This window comes from Metopolophium dirhodum, chromosome 1 (assembly GCF_019925205.1).
Source record: "Metopolophium dirhodum isolate CAU chromosome 1, ASM1992520v1, whole genome shotgun sequence".
NCBI classification, from domain to species: Eukaryota; Metazoa; Arthropoda; class Insecta; order Hemiptera; family Aphididae; genus Metopolophium; species Metopolophium dirhodum.
In genome coordinates, this window is record NC_083560.1 from 100,769,990 (window position 1) to 100,796,467 (window position 26,478).

A 26,478-nucleotide genomic window follows, 5' to 3' on the forward strand; every position below is an offset into this window, starting at 1 on the left:
TAGGATATAATATAATATAAACTATATTATTTATTCATATTATATAATACGTATACGATATCTTATAGCTTATATCTTATATAATATGCAGTAGCGTGTCTAGGGGGTGAAGTTAGGGGTTATATCCCACCCAATTGTCCCATAAATCCCTTTATTTGTGTCTTTGGTTCTAGCACCACAATTATATTAATTTATATGTATTTTTACCAGGGTTGGGATTTTGTGGCATTTGCATATTTCTTATAATATGTTTAAAAGATTGCAGAGTAAGCTTAAAATGTGTTTCATGATTCAGAGAACTGAAATTAAACATTTTATTTTCCATATTATTTAGAGATTTTTTTAGATCAATGTGCTTCTGGACTTTTGGACTTTTTGAGTTTTGACCCATTTTTTAATCGAAGTTTTAATAAACCTTTTTTTAATATTGTCTAATTTTAAAATTAAATATAGATTCAGTAAAATAGACCGACTACTACACGAGTCACGGACGCGCTGGCTCATCATTTATCGTATTATGTATTTGGTTTTATTTTTAAACTTTTTTTAGCTGCTGATTTTGATGGGCCCCTTTTTTGTCTTTTACGGCTGCGATTATCATCGAATGCGTGTGGAAAGCTTTAGATAAAATATTACATAACCACAGTCGACTAGTGTACTTGTACCTACAATATCTACTAGTTGTTTTTTCGGTTATCCCAACCCTGGTTACTACATAAAACATCCCCCCACCCTTTGAAAATTCCTGGACACGCCACTCATAATATTTACAACCAAACAAATAAAAAATAAAAAAACAATTGGTTAGGTACCTGTTATAATAATACATACACATTAATATATATTTGAAAAATTTATAATTTTAAGTATATACAATTATACACAGTCTATTTGCAATAATATACATATTTTACACATTAGGTATCTAGATAATATTACATTTTAAATTTTGTGCGATTATTTTTTAGAAAAAAAATCGTTTAATTTCAACATGTCAAACCGTCGACATTATGACAGTCCATTGTTCTCCTGAATGAGGACCATAATACACCATATATGGCCTTGGCATGAGCTGGTTTCACGGAGCGAACCATTTTCAGCTCCGAGCACTTTGCGCATGTGCCGCCGTCTTAAATATTTATGGTCTATACCGCGGTTGTGGGTATATAGGTATAGAGATACCTACATATACCACACACTGTCCGTCTGGTTATAATAATATAATACCCGCAGTAATAATATATTATATTATATATGGCCGGAAACGTTTTCGCGATTCGCGGCGGCGGACGTGTTTCTGCAACATCTGAACGGCAGATGACATCAAACATCGGATCCCGGGCAAACATTATACCGACTACATTGTGTATCCATGGCGAGTAACGCGATTTTAGCCGCCGAGTGGTCAGCTGGTGGGGAGGGGAGGATTCGAGGGCAGCCACAACTCTGGGCAGGCGATGTCCATGGTGTGTGGCTCTTCTGTGTGCACAGTGTTCTGTGCCGTTATATTAAAGGGAATAGTAGAATCAGTCATCACTGTAAGGAAACAAACAAAAAAAAAAATATGTTAATTTCATTTCATTTTTACAGCGATTTCAATATCAAGCGTACAAGTAGGTATTATGTTATAAGGAATATATTTAGCCCATAGGAACATCATATTGTTATATATTATTAGTAAGGATATAATATTGTTGTAGAATCATTCGCCGTCACTATCTGTGTGTGGGTATGGATTGTTATAATATATGACCTACTTCGTTTTTTTTTCGTGAAAATCTAACTGTGTAGTTATCAATTGTTGGTGGGTGGGGGTGGGTGTGGGTGTCGTGTTACAGCGAATTACCAATATGCAATAATTTTTAAATTTTTTTTATCTTTTCACTATGCCCATATTACGCAACAAAAGTTTGGAAACTACTTTACTCTTGCAGTCCATATAGGTATATAAACTTTTATTTCCTATAGTTTCACACAAGTCGCACTAAAATTACTTCTATAAAGTAGAGAGTGTGTCAGATTTCCTAACAAAAGCAGAATTGTAGGTATTGTACATATTATTATTATGACACTCTTGGTCTTTAACGTTTCTTCTACCCACAAAATGTGTTCATGGACAAAACATACAACACCATCAACATTTAAGATCAATAATCGAACATACCCTAAAGAGATGTTTATTCTTCAAAAGTTTTCATATTACATCACACAGCCGAAAAGGTTTTTGCTATCCACTTATCGTGACAAAACGGAACAGACTACACAAAGAATTAAACAATGCAATACAATCATACGTACTACGATTATTTATCTTCTTATATTATATTATTTAAGACAGTACTATAAGTCTTTAGTATGTCCTACATGTATTTATTCATTTTTTTCTCAGTGGAAAAAAATATAAACACTAGTTTAATACCAACAACAATGATCACCAATCAACAATTCACTTTTACCACATCTAAAGTTCTTATTTTACTTAAGGAACCATGTATTTTTTATGCACCTTCATACTTTGTATTATGTATTAATTACATATAGATATAAAAAATATATTAATGCTAATTATATTACCTATAGAAATGTTCTATTATAATATTATATAATATAAGTATTTAACTAAACCATCGACAGCATAAAGAAAAATGTGTAGGTATAATAACATTTTTTTTTTGGTGTTATAATGATGTATTTGATATCCAATTATAAATAAATATTTAAAATATAACTAATATTAAAACGTAGCCGTAGTCTGTTTAACATTAACATCACAAGTTCATCCCATCAATAAAGATTGTGATACAGTGTACGAGGGATAAAAACCACACAATATTTCAAAACAAATAATATCTGATCAGCCAATCACAATAGCGTTTTTTGTTAACATTGTTTGTAGTTGAAATTTAAAAATAAATAAATCTTAATCATATAGGTACCACACATCCTGTCTATTTTACTGTCGATTATAATACACTATTATAAAATTACTGTCCAAGTTCTAGTATATAACTTAACCTTTTGGGTAGGTACATACACTTTGTTGACCCTCGATTTTTGTTAACATATTATGAACAAATATTCTTAGGCCTAAGTTTTGAGGTTGAGGATAACTCCACAATATATTTGCAGTGGTAATTTTCCATGATTATAGTTTATAAGAAGAGTAATAACATTACGTTAACTTCTATATAGAACTTTGTTTGATAGTTGATAAAAAAAATAATAATAATATTAATAATGTATAAATGTATATATTTTTATAAAAATGTATATTATTAAAATAACTTAAAAAGTACAACGTAAAAATGTAAAAATGTCCTACAAACTAAATAATATTGTTTACTTAATGTTAAGACAGTAATAATAATAATAATAATAATAATAATAATAATAATTTAATGATAATAATAATAATAATAATAATAATAAAATAATAATAATCATAATAATAATAATAATACAATTAATACAGTTAGGACGTGTATAAGAATAAGTTTAAATGTATCACAGGCTTATGTTTATAGTATTACATATAAATATATAATAATATACTTAAGTATCTAATACTAAAGAAAAAAAAATATTGAATTCCTTTCCCAATTTTTTTTTTTTAAATTTTTTTATACTTTTTAGACTTTAATCGTGCTTAAATAACTATCGTATATTTTAACATGATATATAAATAATTTATTTCCATCCACTGAGGTAAAAAAAATGCTTTAGGATATCACTACCCGACCCGAAAGTGATTTATTTTAAATACTACATAATATTACTATACACAATCCTATTCGTCAATATATTTTTAAAAAACAACTATATATAATTTTATTTACACGCTATTTATATCATAACATATATTATTGTCTAATGAGAGCCCATATACCACAAGCAGTGCCGTTAATCGTTAGACCTGTACATCGATGTTTAATTGGTCCTTCGCAGGTTATAAACTCTTTGGGATGTGGCCTTTCGAGGTCCTCGATAGTTATAATCTATATGATTTTACGAGCCCCGTTGGTACCTGCCCGTCACCTTTCAGCATCGCATCAGCATTTTTATGCTCAACACCGCGGTCATCAAGACGATATTTTAGAAGACTTTTGGTATATTTTTTTTTTATAATATCTATATACAGGCTTCGTTTCGTTTATAATGAAATTTGTGTAACTAGGAATTCCACCATCAGAAATTAAAACAACTGTAATAGTCTAGGTATATCTAAATTATTATTGCTTTACAGTAAGTTTATGTACACAATTTGTTAATATATAATAATATGTGCATTCAGCGTAATACAGTCGACCTTTCGATACATTAGATTCTACTATATTATAATGCGACAACCACAGACCGTACTGCAGTCCAATACATCGAAATAATATCCGAAATACTTCGCGGAAAAAAATAATATTCATTCGAAACATACGAAATTTTGAAAAGCCGACGTTCGGATAGATGTAGTACTGTATTACAACTGTCGTTGATTATAAAAGTAAAAAAAAAAAAAATATTTAAAAAATAACAATTGCCTAAATCGCCCGTTGTAGTAGAATTATGATAATTACGATCATAATAATTACTGTTAATAAATAATAATACAAATCACTATATTGATCCGTTTCACCTTTGTACCTAACATAATTACTTAAAGCTAACATTACAAACTAAGCACAATATACATAGTAAAAGTGTATATTATTTATAAATATGTGAGTGCGCATGTGTGAGTGTGTCTAATAAATACTACTTAAATCTAAAATTAAAACTACATTTAACAGTAAAGTAATGATTATTTACAAAATCCCAACAACACAATGTTATATTATAATATAATATCAACATTTCTATTAGAAAACAACAATATCAACGACTGAACGACGTATCGAGCCTGACTTACATATATTACACTTTCATTCAAACAACTTTCAACACACTTCCGATAAATATTTAAAAGGACTGGACGTGAGTGGTACCCACCTAATAGTTCCATCACGTTTTTTAAAATCAAAATATCACCGATACTAATATCTCTGTCCATATTAAGTTAACCTATCTCTTTGAAATGCTGTATGAATAAATAAAATAAATCTCTTTGAATAATAATAAATTATAAAAATCACAGATGGAACGAATGTCCGCCTACTAATCCGAATAATAAGACTTATACGCACAAATGATGCCATTACGGTTTACCGAAACTCTGTTATAATAGCAAAATATAACGATTTGAACTCTTTTCCTCCAAGCACTCTTAGTGAAATTGACGAATATTCTACAGAAATTTGTAAATTTTAATCACGCTCTCGATGATCCAACAAGTATACTACCACCGAAAATGTCCAAGTGGATGCGTAAAATATAATATTCAGAATATAATACGGAAATTACTTAGAACATAAATTGAATATTTGAGTATAATATGGATGTATGTTGTAGATACCTACTATAGTTTTAAGAGCCTAAGTACTAAATGTTTTCATGGATTTACATTTTTCAACACATTTCCTGGGCTTTATAGAACATTTTATTTTGTCAGAGCACATAATAGGTATAACTGTATAAGTGATAATCAGTTTGATCACAACGACGTTTTGCAAATGAAAAATTATGTAATTTATAACAAGAGGCGTATGCAATTTGATGTAATAGTTTAAATGGGGTGAGTTGAATTTTTGCATGAAGATCCTAAAGCTCGATGGACAGATATACCTGACCTGACCGATGCTTTAACTTAATACTACAACGAGAAGATGTCACTGTAATATAATACAAACTTATAATATTAGGTATATTATTGAATAATATGTGATAATATTTTCATGCAAGAGAGTATGAGTGTATGACTTCTTCAGTTAGATATAGTCAGTGGGGACCAAAAAAAAAAAATGATGAATACCACAGTGCGTAAACCAAACCATTTAAATATTTAATTGATAGTCTATTTTACGAGTTGACCCATTTTTCGTAATGCGTGATCGGTACTAGAATAAGATCGGTGGAAAAGTAGGTTGAGGTCCGACCAAAAGGTTTCCGGATATGTATGTGGGTGCCCTAATTTCAATACAACAATGCTACAATCGGTAACTACACGCTATTTTTAAGATTTTGTAGTAAAAAACAAACGTTATTTAGAAAGAAAATTATGTTATTAAAATACAAGAATATTTTGCACTCGTTTTAATAGTTATATAAAGTAGGTACGTGTACTTTGTCGAAGGTTTCTATGTGAAGAAATAAATTAGATAGAAATTGGATAGAAACAGGCGCGGATCCAGGTCGGGCCAAGGGGCTTTGCCCTCTTTTGTACGTGTCATATATTATTAAGTATATAATAAATACTTAATAGGTCTTGTCATACAATTGTAATTACACATGAACTATACACCAAATGTATCACCAATTATATACATTATATCATAAATCGGTACGGAAATTGTATTCTTATTCGTATTTCTGATAAAAAAAAAATGTAGCCCGTCCTATCACAATTTTAGATTTTTAGATCCGGACCCGGAGAAATGGTGCTTAAATTTGTTTGAATTTATCGGATATTTTGGGTACCCAACCATTCCTCTAACATAGTTACGTTTTTTGCATAATATAGTATCTCATAATAAGAGTAGGTATACAACAACTTTGTAGAGTCGTTATAAAAGTTATGGTTTACGACTGAATGATAGGAATAATCCTTACTGATGCTGAAATCATATTCATCTTATTTTGAGAAAATTAACTATTTTATCTATGAACTCTTGTCCATAGATGTATGGAATTGGGCTCGTTAGTTTATATTTCAACCCCAGTAGATCATTTACATAGATCTACACCACCAAATTACCATCACCTTATAATCGGCGGATATTGGGAAGCATGTGGAGACAGAGGGCTAAGACCACTAGAATTAGTTAATTCCACTAATAAAGTCCAATGAATTGAAGCTTATCAATGGTTTCATGTTAACTATACATTTTAAGCCATCCACGATGTAACCGAATATCCGCCCATGCACTTATGTTATACATTTTTATGAGATAATGAATAGTTGGTTAGTAATTTTTCTGATAATTTATTACACTACTGTCTACGTGTTTTGCACTGCTTAAAAATACCGCAAAGCATACAAATGTTAATGCGAAGTGATTGCAACGACCATTAATTAATAATTATTATTTATAGAATTCGCTTAAAAACCTCTACAATTAATTTAAAAATATTTTTGAAATTAATTTAATTGTTTTATATAAATTGGTACGGATTAAATTTAAGAACAAATCTTTCAAATACAATTTAATTCTCCCACATGTATGATTGAAATACGCCGAACAATTAACTATTAGATGTTCTATTTCTTGCTAAAGAAATATTTTTAATGCTATTTGAACATCGAAGAAACTACGTTTATACCGATCAATATAATTCACATAAAAAATTTAGTCAGGCTAAACTTTAGGCCAGTATTTTTCTTCTTCAAAACAAATTTTCAGGAAAAATATAAAATATTAAAGATTAGATTGAATGTTTTAAAAATGAGTAATAACAACTAACAAGTATCTCAGTATCTACTGGTACAATAGTATTCGATTATAACAGTCTTGTGGATTTGGTGTTAAAGATAACCAAAATGTTCCTATAAACATTTATCTTTATATTTATAATATTTAAAAAGGTATAGTTTAACAATAATAACATAATTTATTACGGATTTGAATCGTTATAAAATATGTTATTATTGTATAATAAAGGACAGTATTAGTTGTACAAGTAGTACTTCTAGTATTGTTATTATTATTTAATTTGTATTTTAAATTAAATACATTTAATAAATGTTCATAGGTTTATCAACGAAAACCCATATCCATCAAGCAGAGCTAAAATCGAAAAAAGTACCTACAGAGACCCTGACATAAAATTAGTGCGGATTTTCAAAGATTTCTGTGCTAAGAACCATACATTAGATATTGGCCAACTATAATAATAACTAAAGGCTTACTTCAAAACTTAAAATACTATAAAGAGTCAAATCGGTAAAATGGGTTTTAAATTGTAATACAAAAAGATTTTTCAATTGAGACGTTACAAAACGGTAAGAGATATTTAAGCGGGGATATTTTGTCGTATTTCTACTCAAAATTATTTCCTATAATCTTTTTTTTTAGAAAATTAAACGACAACGATACAGCATAAATTAATTGTTATTTAAAAAAAATTAAGTTCTACGTAGTGTAAGTACTTAAAAATATTTGTTAAAATAGATTAACATTTTGGTCAGTCTAGCAATATGATTGCAATCAGCCCAATATTAGGTGCGTACTTGAAGCAACATGTTGGCAAAGTTTGAGTTTGTGAACTTGAAGTGTCTCTTGTCATAGAACTTGAGCAGCGCCGGACTGTACGGGTGTTTCTCTTTGAGATGAATGTAGTGCACTTCGGGTTCATTGGTGGTGTGTCCACATTCTTCGCAAACGTACATCTATAATGAAAACCATATACGTTAAATACCGTAAATATTATAAATGTATAATTATGTAATATTATTATGACAGCTGTGCCAATAATGTACGTACCTTTGTTCTTCTCTCTTTGTATGCATACTGATGATGCACGCCGTGCACTTTCAAGCAGTGAGATTCGAGTGAACAGCGTTGGGTGAACGATTTCTCACAGAGATTACACTTGTAAGGCCGGACACCTGTTGATAGAATAAAACTTATTAATTCACGTGGTTATTGTTGATTTTATTTGCAAAACTAAACGAGTTTAACAGATTTTTAAATATCTGAATGTTTATTGATTTTGTTTGCATAACAAAAATAAATAAATTTAAATCTGTATGCATTTTTTACAAAGTAATTACCCTTCAAAAAAAGTCACATAAATCTCTAGGTGGCTACTGGCTAAAATCTGATATTACAAATAATATTATCATCAATTTAAAATTATAGTCTAGATATAAAATTGTAAAATATTATTAATTTAAAGTTATAAAATATAACTTTATAAGTAAATTGTTTTTTGTTCAAAAAATTAAACTAACCATCTTTATTTATTTTTCAATTAAAAATAATATTCAACCCTATCATAAATCCTAGACTCGTTATTGATTACATATTTTAAATACACAATGTACGTACCAGTGTGTGTTCTAGTGTGTCGTTTCAAGTCAAACGTGTCATTGAAACCCTTTCCGCAGAACGTACATAGGTATCGTTTGACGTCACTGTGACATTTCATGTGTCTGTTTAACAAACGTTGTAGGTTGAACGTCTTGGAACACAGGTTGCAACAGAACTTTGAACCGTTTTTGGTTGTTTCGACTGGTTCGGGAGTAGAATTTACTGATACGATAGTTGCGGGAGCTACTAAAGTATTGCTCCTCTCTGGTTCTGGTGTTCTAATTAGCATTGATGGCGGCGGTGGTGGTAGAGTATCGTGATTGGCTAATGGATTCTTGATGCCATGGCCACCGTTGACAAACTCGAATGGCAAGTCATTAGGAAGACCGAGCTGTAAATGATAATTGAGGATGAGTACACACAATGGGTCCTGGGTGATTTTAGGGAATAAAGAAATATATCAAAGAACAATATGTACTTTTGCCATCGATTTACTGGAGAAAGAAGAATATTTTGGTTTCCCTATAGGTGGGGTGGTCTTTCTCACCCTATGTTGCAGTACTCTGACATCCAAAGCGGAGTTACTGGAATCTTTGCCATTTTGAGGCGGTGGCGTTAGTGAGGACATCGTACCATCCATACTAACGCTAGCAGGTGACGGAGCCGACATGCTGGTGTTTGAGTCCATCTCTAGCGACGATAAACCCGGAGACAACATCATCTGTCCACAAGCCTAAAACAATAAAAGGTTGAAACGATTTAGATACATTGCAAGTGGTTGTGGAAGTTGGACTATGGTATGCTTACGTCTACGTTTTGTGGTTGTTGTAATTGCACTTGTATTTGTAACTGTTGCAGTTGTTGATTGGAGTCCTCGAAACTACTTTGTGATAATCTGTCTTTTGATATATCATAACTTCCATAGTTATTTCTGCATGCTACTGGCTGTCCGTTATTGTTGTTGTTCACCTGCTGTAGATAATTGCGCTTCTCTGATTGTGATTCGGGAAACCCGTTTCTATGTTCATTGAACATATGTAGAGGTTGTTCGACGAGTGAAGGAGGAATGCACTCTTGGGGCTGAACAAAAATAAATAATATTAAAATACTGATAATTATCATGTGCATTAATGCACTTTTAATATTATTAATCATAATGCATTGCAAATACGGTTGTACGCAATTATGTCATTTAAAAATCAAAAAAAAATTGTATATTTATATAAATTTACCTCTTTGAAGAACAATTCAGCAGCGTCATTAAGGCTGTCCAAGAAGTCGGGGTCCGTGGGACCCGCGAAAGTAAGAGTAGCAGTGAACTGCAGAGGATCGTTGGATGTGCCATTTTCAGAATCAGCCATCAACGTGTCGAAACCGTTAGTTTCCTTTACGTAGCTTGATAGATCTTCGCAATCGTCCTCTTTGATGTCTATGCCTAGCGACGAGGCATTTTGTAACATTGAATATTGTTTCGGTGGACCTTCCAATCCAATGGAGAAAGGACCACCACCACCAGCGACAGGATTTTGACCCGTGTCGTTGTTATTGAAACATAATTGATCGGTCATCATCAAATGATATTGATTGTTGTATTGGGCGGAATAGCAATTGCCACCCGATTTTATGAGGCTCTCGTGGAAGGGCGGCAGCGACACAGGACTATTTGGTCCACCGAAATGCTTGCCGTTGCCGCCGGGGTTCATGCCGCCACCACCTGGGGCCATGCCACCTCCCCCGCCACCACTGCCCAAGAGGCCAGCGGGACCACCACCTCCGCCGCCACCAAGTGTGTACGAATGCAATGACGAGCCGCGGTTTGAACTAGAGTTGGTACTGCCACCGTTTGTACCTCCTCCACCGCCTCCCCCTTGTTGACCACCACTGCTTCTTCCACGACCTGCAGCGGCAGTGATAATACCATTTGGTGCTGAAACCAACTGTCCTCGTAACGTAATAGTAAATTTATTCTTGATGGCTCGAACAATGTCCAAGTCCAAATCTGCTTCCTTTTTAGGCACATGATAATCGATAGGTGCGTCTTGTTCGGGTTCCACGACAGTGCTTGGAGACTGTGTTAATGGTCTTTTCGGACAGACGGGTGGTGATTTGACGGCTGCTGGTGTTCTTTGTATGACGGACACCTGGTGACATTTTGGTGCTGCTGGTGCTGCTGGTGGTGGTGGTGGTGGTGGCAATTTTGGTTCAACCTCCGGGCTAGTCACAGCTTCCTCTTCGACTTTGATAGAGGGTGGTTCACATTGTCGATGAGTTACCTGCAAGCTATCTTTACTACCGTATGGTATATTATCGCCATCTGACGTGGATATGAATCGCCTTTTGGGCGGTGGGTTCCAGTCAGGTGACGGCGGACATATTATCGACGTAGGAGCCTCAATAGACACCGTCGGACTAACTCGGGGGTTTGGAGACTCTGCTCTATTTCGTGATTCTCGCTCCAAACCATTAACTCGGTCGACCTCTTCATCATCGTCCTGCAGTAGATCTTTCTTGGCGACATTTTTCTCTGTAATACAAAAATAAAAATTAGTATAAACGTACAATAGAGCACTACACGGTACAGTTTGCCTAACCAAAATTAAACCGATTGTCATTCGTATGGTTGGTCTATTGTTACAAACACCTGTATACCGTGTCATATTCGATATCCCTTTTTAAACATAGCAAACATATACGTAACGCGCGACGCCCTAAACCCTTTAACCCACTGCCAGACTGTTGTTTGTCTCCAGTCCAAGGATAATTGTTATATGCCGCACCGACACAGCAACAAGGTCGTGGTTGCCCCAAAATAAACAACCGCCGCGCATGTTAGTTATAAAAGGGTTACCGACGAACCCCTTGTTGACTACAATAAAACCATAATTCACATCGCCGTTGTAACAGTATTTGACCAGAAGTCTTTGTGTAGTCAGACAGCACAAACAAAACGGGACAAATAAAAGGAACAACGCGCGACGTACAAGGCCGAGTTTTATTACTGTTCAACAGTCGTCACCCCAACTCATTACGTTTAATGGTCACAGATACCAATCCATGCGTTTGACAATAGGGTAAAAAATGTGTTGTTGAAAAAAACGTTTGTGGTATTTTAAACCACGTCATTACGCATACAATATGATCATCATGTTTACATTGAAATATGCCGCAGTTTCCATATCGAAACTTAAGTTTTTCATCAGTCTTTTGAACTTTCATGATAAACCGCGTCAGTCTCTGCACAGAGACGAGCCACGATGTAAGTAGCACGTGCAGTATAAAATAAACACACTGTATAATATAATAATATTCGATAGTATATGATAGTCGGGACCGGGTTTGGCCGCGTCACGAGTACCGGACGAACGGTTCTAACCGGATTGTCAAGAAATAAGGCTGCGTTCACAACGCAGTATTTCAATATCGAAACTCTCAAATGTACAGGTAATATGATATTATGATGGGTATACCAAATGCCTATGAAAACAATAATAATATTATATTATAATACATCGATTCGAATCGGCGTCGTTCGACTTGGACGCGTTTCACGAGAAAACTCTATAGTATAATGAAGTATTCTGGGTCATCTACGAGTACCGACGTACAAGTTTATATCTATATAAACGCCGTTCCGGTGTAAAGTATTGGGTACGGAAGGTAAACGGAAAAAACCGTCCAACCAGCCACCGCGGCCGACCGTAACGATCAATGTCGTTGCACTCGGCCGTTGCCTGCACATAAAACACTATAATACAATAATTATATATATATATATATATATATATATTAATAATATAGCTGTGTCCGACCCGCAACATTTACCTCGGAGATTATTCACCGTAATGGTGACGGTCGTGTTTTTTTTTTATTTTTTTATTTCAATTCAACACACCAGAAACAGCAAAAAGCGTACAATTTTCAGCGGTAACCAATTAAATCAGATTTTCGCGGCCATTGAATTTCGTTACGTTTACAACAATATTATAATAATATACAGGCAGGTATACGGCAGGCATCGCACCGGCTGCAGTTCGCCACTTTTTCACGACTACCTTTATGTGTATCCGAATCAATGCCGCCGACGATGCGCGTGGCTTGTGTGAACAAATCTTAGAGCGTGACTGGCAAAACTTGTTTTATTTTTTATTTCATACACCATCGAAACGTGTACACGTACTTTTGTGTGTGAGTGTGTGTGTGTGTGTGTAAGAGAGCGAGTTTGTGTGTGTAAACGCGCGCGCGTGTGTGTGTATACGATCATAATAATATACGCGTACACAATACATGACGCTATTATATATATGTGTATAGGTATAACCGTGCGAAATACTTGCTGAATTTCAAATCATTAACCAAGTTCAAGGCAAAGTTCACGTCTGCGCCAGCTACAACATAATGGTCGGTCGTTAAAATCTCCCAAGGACAAAATATCATACTCATACGGCGGCGTGCGCGCTGCTGCAGAGAGACGGTGCCTAGCTATAAATATATATGTGTGTGTGTGTGTGAATGTATATAACGTACACGCGTGTAATTTAAATTTTATCACTATACGAAATCAAACCACCACCACCACCACCGTACGCCAGCCACCGCCGCCAATCGGGACGACACAATCGACGATATATACCTACGTGACTTGAGTGCGAATATTTCGTACCTATACCTATTATTAGGTACATACGTTTTACGGGACACGTGTGCGTATATTATTCAACGATTTAATGTTAATATACGTTGCTTGCACGCGACGGCGCTGCTATCCCGCAGTCGAGAACCCCGAAAAATATTTATTTTTTTTTTTTTAAATACCGACCTTGGACGGATTTTGGCCGACACCGTAGGTACGGTATATTCCACGCGACGACGGATACGGAATAGTAAATGAATGTGGGTGTTACTCGCCCGTATAATGTTATAATGTTAAATATTTTAATATTATTATTGCAATAGTCACCGTAAGTCGCGCGTAGGTATACTACGTCTGTGGCGTTATAGGTATGTCGTCGCGATTGTGTATATTCATTTTGTAAAATATATATTACGTTTTTGTTTTTTGGCCGGCGTGGGACGGACACGTTCTGCGAGAGAGGGTAAAATAAAAAACAAAAAAAAAAAAAAAAAACCGTACACGCATTATGCATTGCGTTATTATTATTGTACTACGAAATCATAATGGCGAACGACACACTCTTCTTCTCTTCCGCCGGGCACGACGAGCGGCCGCGTATTATAACGGTACTCGTCGCCGTCACACACACACACACACACACACACACACACACACACACACACACACACACACACTACGTATTGTGATGTACATAATATTGTGTACGAGTATAATATATAATATGGCCGGGCGACAAAACGACGAGCCGGACGATGCCGTAGGCGCGACGCGTACCTATATAGACAATCAGTCGTGTGTGTTTTTTTATGGGTCGCTGGTAAATACCAAAGTAGAAAATGATAACGTCGATCGCCGTTTTCGGTGTGTGATATTTGTCTATTGCGTCGAATTACATAATCACGATACATATGGGTGCGATGCACATTATACACTAACTGCAGTAATGTGCCCATTTTCAGTGGCGGATCCAGGGGGGGGGGGGCAGGGGCCTCGTCCTCACCCAGACCTCTCCATCAGACAACAGACTTCTCTTTTAACTTACACAAAAATTTTAAAGTGTGTTATGTATTTATGGCTTAGAAGTAATTTTTTTAGGAGCCCACCCCCCTCCAAAAAAATTAAACACTGGTGCCGATGTCTGCAAATCTTGTAAGTAACGCGACTTGGAACTGCTCAAATGAATATGTTTTCGTGTATTTTTCTTCGATCCGAGAAAATGTTTTGTACACATATCACCATGACGCGGTTGGCTATGATCCTCCTCGGACAAACGAACTTTGTACGACGATCAGAGACGCAGGAAAATTATTATAAGACCTCGCAACACGTAGGTAGGTGATGTGTGTATATCTATTTAGACGCCACCCGTTATATCCGCCGAGAGCGAATGCGCGCATTATAAAAACCTATGTGGTGTACCGCTATAATGTATAAAAACATTAAAAACTCGTCTATTGAAATATAGACAAATACTGTGGTTTATTTTTTCCCGTGAGCAACATGCGATTTTTTTATAACGTGGAATAATACGAAACGCGTCATAAATAAAATATAAAACATTTTATATTATTATTCATATTATTATAAATAGTTTTCGGCCGTAAATTTTCAGTGCCATTGTCCTGTCTGCGGCAGCATAATATTATATACACACAATAATATATAACATAAGTACCTACCTACCTACCTACCTACCTACCTATACGTATAGACGAATATAACCGCTAGCGGTACGGCCGCGGCGGCAATGGGCGGGTGGCAGGGTGGGCGGGCGCGCCAAAGGACACCGAACGGCGACGGCCTCGGCCGCAACAACGGACGCATATTATAACCGGATAAAGGATTCTGTTATTTATAACGATTATTACTATTATTATTTTTTTGAGAAAAAACGTAACCGTCTATAGGTAGAGAGAGGTATATGATATAACGCGTCTCTAAGTGCATAATAACATATAATATTATATTATATATAAACGCTCTCCGGTCTGTCCTCGAGACGCCGCCGCTCCGCACCGGTCGCCATCATGTCGTGTCATGTCCATATATTATTATTATTATTATTATTATTACTGTCATCGCAGTGTAGACGTCGCGCGACGTTTATCGATCGTTTTTTTGCCCGAACTTGCGCCGTGTTTCGTTACGAATATTTATTTTCTATATTATATTTTCTCCGCGTATAGGTACATGGTCCTTCGTCGGTGCCGCAGCTTGAAAACCGCTTTCCCGCGAAAATGCCGAGGACCAAATATCGACCATCGACGCGTGTTGCCGCCGTGCACCTACTTGTCGCGACACGACGAAGGGGGCGCTGTCTCATAACTGCGGTTTACGCAATGTTGTGATTTCGGTGATTGGGGCCCGATATTAAAACTATTATTGTATTGTGACGCACGTCCGACGAGGCAGTCAAATGAACGCGACGGTATACATAAAAAATAAAAATAGTAATATGAATTATAACGTCGTCGTCGTGGCATTGGTCGGTCCGGAGGTCTCTCTCTCTCTCTCTCTCTCTCTCTCGATACATATATCTATGTATAATAGTCGTGTACAGTCAGGTTTTTGTCCGGCACACCTCGATAGACTTCAAGGTAAAACTCGTTTCAGGTTCATTACGAACCGATGCCACTATAATATTATTATATACAGTAGACCGTCGGCTAACGGCCGCAGAACCTATTATATATATATATATATATACATTATAGAGATCGACGGACAGCGTTTTATATGTATATAAAAAAAAAAAAAACAGATAAATAAATGTATAATGTACGGTGGCGGGACGGGGAAACAAAAGAAATCCGCCGGCTATAACAGTGATATTCAGAACGTATTTTATATACGTCGTGTGAGCTGCGTCTGTGGCTGTGTACGGTTCGTCGGCGGTACACGCTATACTTCTCCTCGCTCGCCGCTCCTCCGGAGCCGCCATCGTTTTTTCGCCACATCGCCGACACGGCAGTGATCGTTCCGGTGGTGGTGGGGCAAGCTCGTTTCCCGTGTATATTCGCGCGCAAGTGCGGTCAATCATTTTACAACGTCAGTCATAACATTATTATTATTATTATTATTATACGGTTGTATAATCGATTTTTTTTTTGCTATGCGATTTTCGCCAAAATCGCCCGGTCGGATATCCGACGACGATTATAATAATTATTGCGGTGCGACGATAATCATTATCGTACAACTATATTATAATACCTGCCGCAGCACGTCTTGTACTGTTGTACAGGACGGATGCGGGTTTAGTAGGCGCACTTGACGATTAATTCTGTCACCCATAATCTATTATTATTATTATTATCATGCAGGTTGTATCGTAATATTGTTATCAATACCGTCACACTTTAAAATATTATAATCGCGGTATCGATGTCCTGCGCAGTTGTAGTATGAATCGTACTGTATGGCACAATTATTTACCGATTTTAGGGTACACTGGCCACAAGAGTATATACCGACAAGGTATTTTTCTTTTTTTTTTTTTAACTCTGTCTGCAATACGCCACGAAGCGGGGAAATATATAAATATGTGAATAATAAATAGTACTGTGTCGATGGAAAGTCGATGAAAATGTTTACGCCGTGACAATAGTCTCTTAAAACGCCCTCTGGCGAACTCATTACTCGCATTATTTTACTGACATTATACTTTTGTCGACAAAACGATCGATGTGATCATGTCCCGTTTGTCGAGGTGAACGGTGTGTGCAAGACCTCGGTGTTCGTATATTATACAGGTAGGTAGTAGATACATTGGCCATCTACGTACAAACCGTTAGTGTATAAACGCGTTTGTAGCTCAAGATTAAAATACGTTATTCATTATTCATTTATTTTTTTATTATTCATTACCGCCCATACGGTTTGCGTGTGAAAGCCGTACTCGTCATTACAATTATAAGTTTTTCGCTTCGGAACGTTCGATAATTTGGAAAAAATAAATAAACAATTAAACGGTTTAATAGTTTTAGTATGAATAATTATCAGCTATAGCTGAAAGGAAAGCTTGTGCCTAATTATTGCAGCAACACTTTTCACAATTTCCGTTACAGTCGATTTTAACGGGAGAGATTTCAACTTTTAAAGAACATAATATATAGGTACACTATATTTTTAAATGAAATCTTTCATACAATTCACGGTAAGATTGCATATTGCACCTAATTAAAAAATACTACTACCTAGTTCAAGACTTCAAGTTAGTTTCAATAGTTTCTAAAATAATACAAAATAGTTATTGTAAATTTATGAAATTAAAATTTAATTAAAAACCAAAATAAAAATATAACACCATACAACAATATTATTGTTTTATTTATTATTAAGATTGTCTATATAATACATAAAAACTATAAATACCACTCAGTCACTCACTCATCGCAAAACTACAAAACGTATATATGATTATATGAACCTGGAATAGTGGTTATACTCTAATGATCTGGATGTGCAATAATAAAGAATTTTCCGGTATTCACAGTTTAAAGAGGTACTAAAAATGAAACGAGGATATTGAGATTCACAGTGGAATTACACATTTTTTTTGTATGGTTGCCATTAATCAGGCAGATCAGGTACGAGCATGCATCAAATCGTCGGGTTCACATGACCTCGATTAAAGAAACTATATCTTAAAATCAAATGTATGTGTGTAGCTTAAATAGGTACCTAATCAAAAATTACCCAATTGAATTTGACGAAAATCTCAGAGGTTGTTTTTAAAGATATCAGAAAAGTTGAGAGGGTAAGTAGTTTAAACCACGTTAAAAAAAAACCAAGTAGGTACTAAATCCTATCTACGACTTGCGGTTGCCCGTCTATAGGTCGAAATATTTCACGAAGCTATCTGCTATCGTACACGGACGCCGATTTGTATGGGGCACATTAAAACCGATATACACTCAAACCGAGATACACATGTATAGCGTATGTACTAAACTGGCATTTCTGGAAAAAACTGCACACGGGCGAAACCGGGATATTTAGATAGTATCATTATAATAATATTACTATCGTGAAGTCAACGCATTAAAGTGTCACGTTATGATTTTAAAATGAGTAAATTAACCTTGTTAAAAATATTTAAAAAATAACGCATCAAGTTGTAAAATAAAATAAATAAATTCACCAAAAATTACAAAGACATTTCTGTTAAGCTATTTGCACTTCTAGGTAGGTACCTGATGAGTATTAATGCATAATTTTTTCACCAAGATATTTTTTCCTAACCTTCCACGAAGTTAACAATAATATACCTATATGTTTTTTTATTTATATTATAATATATTCGTGATGCTGTGTTTATGGAATTGAAATATGAAATCATGGTCTGTGAACTGACAATTATGGTGCGATTTACATATGGCATACACTCTATGCATAGGTATAGTGTAATGGTGGTGGATACAAAACACAACTTATGGTGCGCCATACAAAAGGGGATTATTAAGGAGACAATACGATGTCGTTAAAATATGCGCCGACTATTCATCCTTGATCAATTTAGAAAACGCCATGAGAACCACTGACAATAGAAGCACTGATTTTGGGCACCTGTAACATGGGCAGTGTTCACCTGTTATGAGTGGTAGTCACCCTTCGAATAAATGATATATATATATATATATACTGCAGAGAAAGGGAGCGAGTGAAAAAGAGAGAGTGAGGGAGTGCGCGTATATAGTAGAATAGTGTAAAGAATGCTGTTGCACCCTCCGAACAATATGATTATATCGTGTATAATATTTCATCTTCTCTTATTTGGGATACGTGAGCGGCGGTAATAAAAAGGGTCCGAAGGGGAACGGTTTTTATTGTAAAAGCCATTCATGAGATATTTTTCGAAAAACAATTTCGACGAGTACATATGATTTTCGACGATGATAATGTAAATGGTGACGATAAAAAAATATTTATTACCGTTGGGGAATAACACAATATTATATAATATTATACAGTATTATACACCTAAACCATCAATGGCCGTGCACATAACCGTGTTTATAAATAAAACGCAGGTGTTCGCGGCGATTTTAGGCTTGAAGAAACCGTTGCGCCAACTTTTGTCCGCGCCGCGCGTTTCCGGAAGTGTGTACTATATGCCTACCGCGCGAATTCGATTCCCCGGCAGCAAGGCCTTACGCGACCATGAATTATTAATAATACAATAATATATGGCGACGACGACAAAACCTCCAAATCCAACACACGTACAACGCTGTTATAATATCGTATTCGGCGCAGTGCGAGTTATGTGAAGGTGGTTGGCAAACCGTTACGTAAAATTTAATTTCGATTCAACCTATTCAGACCCCGTCTCGTCTATAATACATAATAATGAATAAGTCGACGTCGACGTTCTTGCAAGAGGAGAGAAAAAAAAAACAATACGCAATTTGTGTTATCTAAATCGTATGCGCGCACACACACACACACACTGTTATTGTATTTTGCGACCTTGCGCGCAACCAGTAAAATTATTTCTAAGACAATGTCATAATGATCTATACTGCAGTTGAATATATATATATTATTATTATTATAGTCCCGAAAGGTCCGCGATTGGTCTCGAGAACGTTTCGCGCTCAATCGTCCGTATACCGCATACCCGGTGCAAAGTTCGATAACACCGAGTTCGCGCTTAGGTGTGCGGTACCCACAGGTATATACACGTAGGCGTATTATAATAACATCGTTGTCGTACAGATAGTTGAGGTTTCCGAACAGCGGTTTCCGTGCGAATAAAATAATGTACATCACGATGCACGCAGGACGGAAAAACCGCAGCAGAAGAAAACGGCGGAACAATGGACGACTGCGCGTACAGTTGGGTACATAATAATATAATATTGTATAGCGGCCGGAGAGAGGTACCTGTACATGTATATAAAACCATGGGAAAAATCACGAAGGCGTGTAAAACGAGCGAAAAAACCGAATAGAAGGAAGACGGAGGAGGAAAAAAATCCGAAAGACACGCCACCGCGACTTCGCGACGTCGGTAATTATCGTATATATATATATATATATGTGTGTGTGTGTGTACCCGGGCAAATTGTCGGAACGCATTGTGCCAGTTTGCTGACCAACCGAGCGTCTTCCAGAACGTTGAACCCGCGCGGTAATGACGACCCGTGAAGCGAAACGAAATTGACCTTGTTTTTTATTTGGTTTTTTTTTTTACATTATTTTTTAATTCTCATTATTTTTCCGTCCGCGCACATTCGCGAGTTCTCGGTGGGAGTTGTATGCAATATATATATTTTTTTTATTACAAACATATTATAGGTATAGCAGTATATTCTGATTCCGACGTAATTTTCGTTTCTCGACCGTTAGGTCGTCTCCCCGTCGCCGCAGGGACCGTCGCGGAAACCGAAAGCCCCGCGAAAAGTCGTATTCGGCGAGTTCCGATCATATATATATGCCGTGGCGGAGGAGATGATGTGCCGGAAAGCGGAGATCGGGGCCCGTGATCAAATTGACGGCGCCGTCCGCGGTGGGGTAACGGGAATGTGAGAAAACCGGTTTTTCCGTTGACGAGAAACAGAACACAACGCAAGCCCGAGAATGATGATGATGATGATGATGATGACGACGACGATGCGATGATAATAATTATTCTCGAGGCGACTATATAATATTTATCATTGATAAATTAAATAGGTTTACTGCACATTATAATATACCAATATCATCTGTAATGCGGAAACGAACGATTTACATTATCACATTTGTCTGGTAAAATATTCAAGTGAGATGTAAACTGTAAATTATTGCTAATTGCATGTAATACGGTTTTATTTTTTTTTTGAAACGATTTTTCCCGTTTCTTCGAATAAGTTATATGGGTTGAATTGTTTCACACGTTTTTCACACGTGTTTTGTCAAAAAATAATTCTTTATAATACCACCGGGATATCCAAAGAATGTATGTCTATATCGGCACACTATACAACACGTTACAATATTATATTTATATCTAGGGATCGAACAACAGGTTTTCATCTGTAGAAGGAAATAGTAAGTCATTTGCTTAACAACATCTGCTTTAATCCCGTTCCATACTTGTATGCTATAGGTAGCGATTTTATGACACGAATGCGTATCACTGATTTTGAGTTATACTTTCTTTTATAGTTTCCGAAAATAATAATGTACACCTGAATATTATTTTGTTGGCGTTGGCTAAAACTAACGAGTGATTTTCGGACGGCAGAAATACGATCGAAAAAAGTTAATGCCTGTCAGATTTTTTTATATTAAAATAACTATTTATTTTTTCTAGACTATATACGTTTTAAGACTTATTATATATACTTATGTATATTATTATACGCAATAATTTTCTTTCGTATGTGCCTGTATACTAACAAGATTGAAATTAACACAAAGCTTTAGGCACTATTATTTAATTTAAATATTTTACATTTTCATTTTAGATTCTTAGAGCATTAATTATGTATTATTTTTTACTAATATTTAAAATTTGATATTTTAATTACTGTTCACAAAAATAGGAGGAAATTAGAAAATATATTCGCATATATCTATCTTGATTCGTAGGTCATGTTGAGTGAGTAATTTATTTATAGGTACAAATATAAAATTTGTTATTTTAAGTCATCATCATATTTGATAATGATTTAACAGTAATGAAATGGTTTTTATGATATTTTCAGAATTCTTAAAAAAGAAATATGAGTCTTGCGGCTCACTGTTTTAAACTAATCGTATCCTAAAATGATTTAAACTATATTAAAAATATTCATACATTAATATTTTAAGTCATTAAGATAATTTATAATAACTATATCGGTTAAATAATATACCAAATACAATCGATTATTGGTTTTGGTAAATTAAAAAAATTATTTCTTATTTATATAGAATATATTATAAAAGTTACTGTTATATGTAGTTACCTACTTAACTTATTATATTTCACGTTTTGACTTTTAGCCTCCTGTCGCGTCAAGTTGCGATGGCGTTAGGTGATCATTATATTTGCATAGTGTACCTACCTATACAAATGTGAAGGGAAAAAATCCTTGTCATATTTTTGGAACCACACTGGTACACAAAAGGAGTATAAACACAAGGCGTGGCCAAAATAGGATTACATGTGAATTGCCAAATATTTATTTTTTTTTGTAAATTTTTCTCACCGGCTCGCATTGTAATCGCTCGCTGCGGGAGCAGTCCACGCTTTGCAAATTGTCTATAAACGCCCGCGGAGACCTGAGGTTATAAGAACCATCAGCCACTATTATTCACCTACTATACAAAGGGTATAAATAGATAGGTACTAGGTAGGTATGCACAAACAAGTGTACAACACCACTTGCCATGAATAAAACTAGGGTCAAACACAGATTTATCGATTTCGGGTCCCAAGGCACACAAAAGATCGCAAGACTACCGTACACGGCGAGATTCGGCACCCCTCATAATTCTCTATGACTCAATAGCCGACAACAGACACATTCAACGGATATGCATTATAACATTCGAAACAAATTAACCGAGGTAGCCAATGTTGCAATACCTATACAGGTGTAATAGGTGTTTTACCGATATTATCTGTTGATGACAGGTCGACGACGGTGGCCGTCACCAGGCTACAATAATCGATAATGTTGAACTAAGAATACGAACGGGTCACAAAAAGTAAATCAATTATCATAATGAATTGAATGAAATTCAAGATAAGTAGGGTATATTGTATTACATTCGATGAAAACAGAATTTTTATCTAAAAACAAATAAATATAAACTATAATAAGACAATAACAAACTCTATTTAAAGAAATAATGACTGGATAATTGGGAAGAATTCTTTCGGCTATATTGACTTATAATATAGTGCGCGTACATTTTCGTTCAATAAATTGGCAATTATTAATAAGTGAGTTATACGTCCGGAAAAAAATAATTGATCGTCGATATAAATAAATAAGTTGAAAAATTCATCATAATTGAAATGTGGTCTTGTGCGGGTATGCATCTAACTTACATAATATTATTATTCCAATAAAATTTGAATGCCTGCCTATAATATTACAAAATATAAAATATTGTACCGGGCGTTTAAGTTTCCCTACAGACGGCGGCTGGTCGTGCGCACCAGCCGCGAGCCAATATATTAATGTGTTAAATATGATCACGGTATACAGTTTACGTAGACGTACGTAGCATAATAAACTACGTATTCCAAGTATATAATATAATGTAATATATAAATATACGTGGTGCCACAAGCAACCGCCGCATCTAAGTCTGATCGATTACTATATGGTTCCTAGAGCGTGCGAGCTTGGACACGAATATCTCATGTGCGGGTGGTATATAATATTACATCGTAAAAAAAAAAAAAATATTTAGGTTTTATAAAAAAATCCTATATAATAATAGTGCGTTCGGAGGAAAACTACTTCACCGTTAACCCGATCACAATATTATTGCGCTATGGATATAATATAAGGTGCGTATAAGTGCCAGAACAGCTTAAAATTTAGTTTTATTAAATATTTATTATAACTTACATAAGAATATAGTAGAATTATACTTTAAAACTAATAATAAATCTGTCCCTATAACGGTATATAATAAAAATTTCCCGCTGGACAATATGATTTGTTTTGACGCCGGCAATTAATAAATTAATTTAATAATTAAATTAAATAATTAATTACGTAACTATACAGTAATAATAGACAAAAATATTTGTATCGAAAAAAATCTGTTCTGGTGTTATACGCACCCCATTCGTACCTATACATCACGTTTTATATACCACCTAATACAATGCGTATTGCAGTTTAATATATTATTAAAAATTATATTATATTATTGTTATCGCGACGATAGACACTATTTTATGTATACGAATAATTACTATTATGATATTATGACGATGATAATAAAATATGTCAGACTGGGCCTTACCTTGAGGCGTTTTCGACACCGGCGACTCTTGGACAACTTTGGACTGCGGCTGCTGCTTTGGCGGCGGTGGTGGCGGTGGTGGAGGCGGCAGATGCTGCCTTATCGGTACAGGCGGCGGCGGTGGCGGCGCAGGCTGGTGATGGTGCTGATAGTGGTGCTTTATGAACGGCGGCGGTGGTGACGGTAACCGGTCATGGTGATTGTGGTCGTTATGATAGTTTTGCAGCGACTGTACCAGCGGGTCGGAGGAAACGTGCGCGTTTCCCTTTTGGTTTTCCAGCAATTTCTGTTGCTGCTGGTGCAATCGGTTTTTGATGAGGAATATCTTCGGCATTTTGACGAGGTGGCTGGGTCACGGGCAGAGGAGTCACTGTGGTGACACAAATATGCTTTCAACGATGGAGACGAAAAAAATCGCAAAAAAATTGTTTATCAGCAAAGAAAATCGACTGTTTCGTCCGTGAGTGTGGGGTCCACGAGTGTCACTGTCAGCCGCGCCGGTAAGGTGCGTAAAGAGCGGGTCGGCGGCACGTACACCACCGGAACAGATTCATAATGATAAATTTTAGGATTACACTTTTGACGACAACTTCGGCAGATACAATGTAATCTGTAAGAGTTAGTATAAAATAATAACAAAAACAAAAAAAACCGCACTAAAAAAAAAAAAATAAAAATAAAAAAGACGCAACGAGCGAATTTACACAATAATAATAATTATCCGAAAAAATAAATACCAAAATCAAAAGTTAGTACTAATAATAATAATAATAATAATAATAATAATGCAACGGACGACCAAACGGTACGTCGGTGAAATCGGTGCGGCAGTCGTCGGATGTCGGACGGACGTGTCGTCTGACGGACGCGACGGCGGAGAAGCAAGAACTGGCTCGAGAACCAGCGAAGCCGTTGCCGGCGGCGCGCGGAGACCCTCCACTTCACGGGCGGTTGCGGCGGCGGTACCGATGTGGGCGTGGCGATGGTCCACGGGTGGGGGGGTGGTCGGCTGTGTATGTGACCGTTGTGGCGGCTGACGAGTGGCGGCGTGGCGGTACAGATCGCGGGCACGTAGAAGACCGTGTCCGGACCACTGCCAAGATCATGGTTTCTGCGGTTGCGGCGGCGGCGGCGGCGGCGGCGGTGGTGGTGGTAAAAGAAGAAACAGAATAGTAATAATAATAATAATAATAGTACTGTAAAGAATAGAGAAAAACGACAGATACTATAATAGTAATAATAACGCGGCGGGGAAACCAGTCTGATGTAACCGGTGGCGCGCATGCGCGGGGTACGTACCACAGCGTTGAACCCGTTCGACGGAACACGATATTCGTACACACGCGCACACGCACACACGCACATGCACGCGCGCACGCAACAGGTATATAATATATTATATTATTATTATATTATCGTCTCCGTCCTGTTATACCCTCCCTTTGACCGTATTTACCGCACTACGCTCTGCTTGCCCATCCCCGCCCACCGACCCACCGATGACCGCTCCGCCGTCGACGACCGGCCCCCCTCACCCACCCCACCCACCCATCGCGGCCACAACCGTATTCGACGTGTACGACGACGACGACGACCCCGCTATAGTCCATCTTGTCTACCGTTGCCGATATAATAATTGTACTTATATATTATTATATACAGGGTGATTCGCATGTCTTCGCCCGATTACGAATTTGACATGGCTCGCAGCAATCGCAAGTCACATGGGTAAACGATATATTTTGAAGGCCCGCAGACCGAATAATC

General features: G+C 36.1%; 1 protein-coding gene across 3 annotated transcripts; it reads right to left on the reverse strand.

Annotated features, from left to right (window-relative positions):
• Positions 1-25,843, reverse strand: LOC132937412 (transcriptional regulator ovo-like). Of its 3 annotated transcripts, XM_061004234.1 has the most exons (8): positions 24,712-25,807; positions 10,349-11,640; positions 9,924-10,196; positions 9,595-9,849; positions 9,135-9,507; positions 8,568-8,692; positions 8,315-8,473; positions 1-1,536 (listed from the first exon to the last, which is right to left on the reverse strand). In XM_061004234.1, the coding sequence occupies exons 1-8, from the start codon at positions 25,043-25,045 to the stop codon at positions 1,534-1,536; spliced, it is 2,814 nt and encodes a 937-aa protein (XP_060860217.1). In that variant the 5' UTR covers positions 25,046-25,807; the 3' UTR covers positions 1-1,533. The 3 variants fall into 3 exon arrangements, with proteins under 3 accessions (XP_060860217.1, XP_060860218.1, XP_060860216.1); XM_061004235.1 differs by lacking the exon at positions 1-1,536 and having other exon boundaries at positions 8,303-8,473; positions 9,664-9,849; positions 24,712-25,843; XM_061004233.1 differs by lacking the exon at positions 1-1,536 and having other exon boundaries at positions 8,303-8,473; positions 24,712-25,839.
• Between the last annotated feature and the right edge of the window lie 635 nt (positions 25,844-26,478).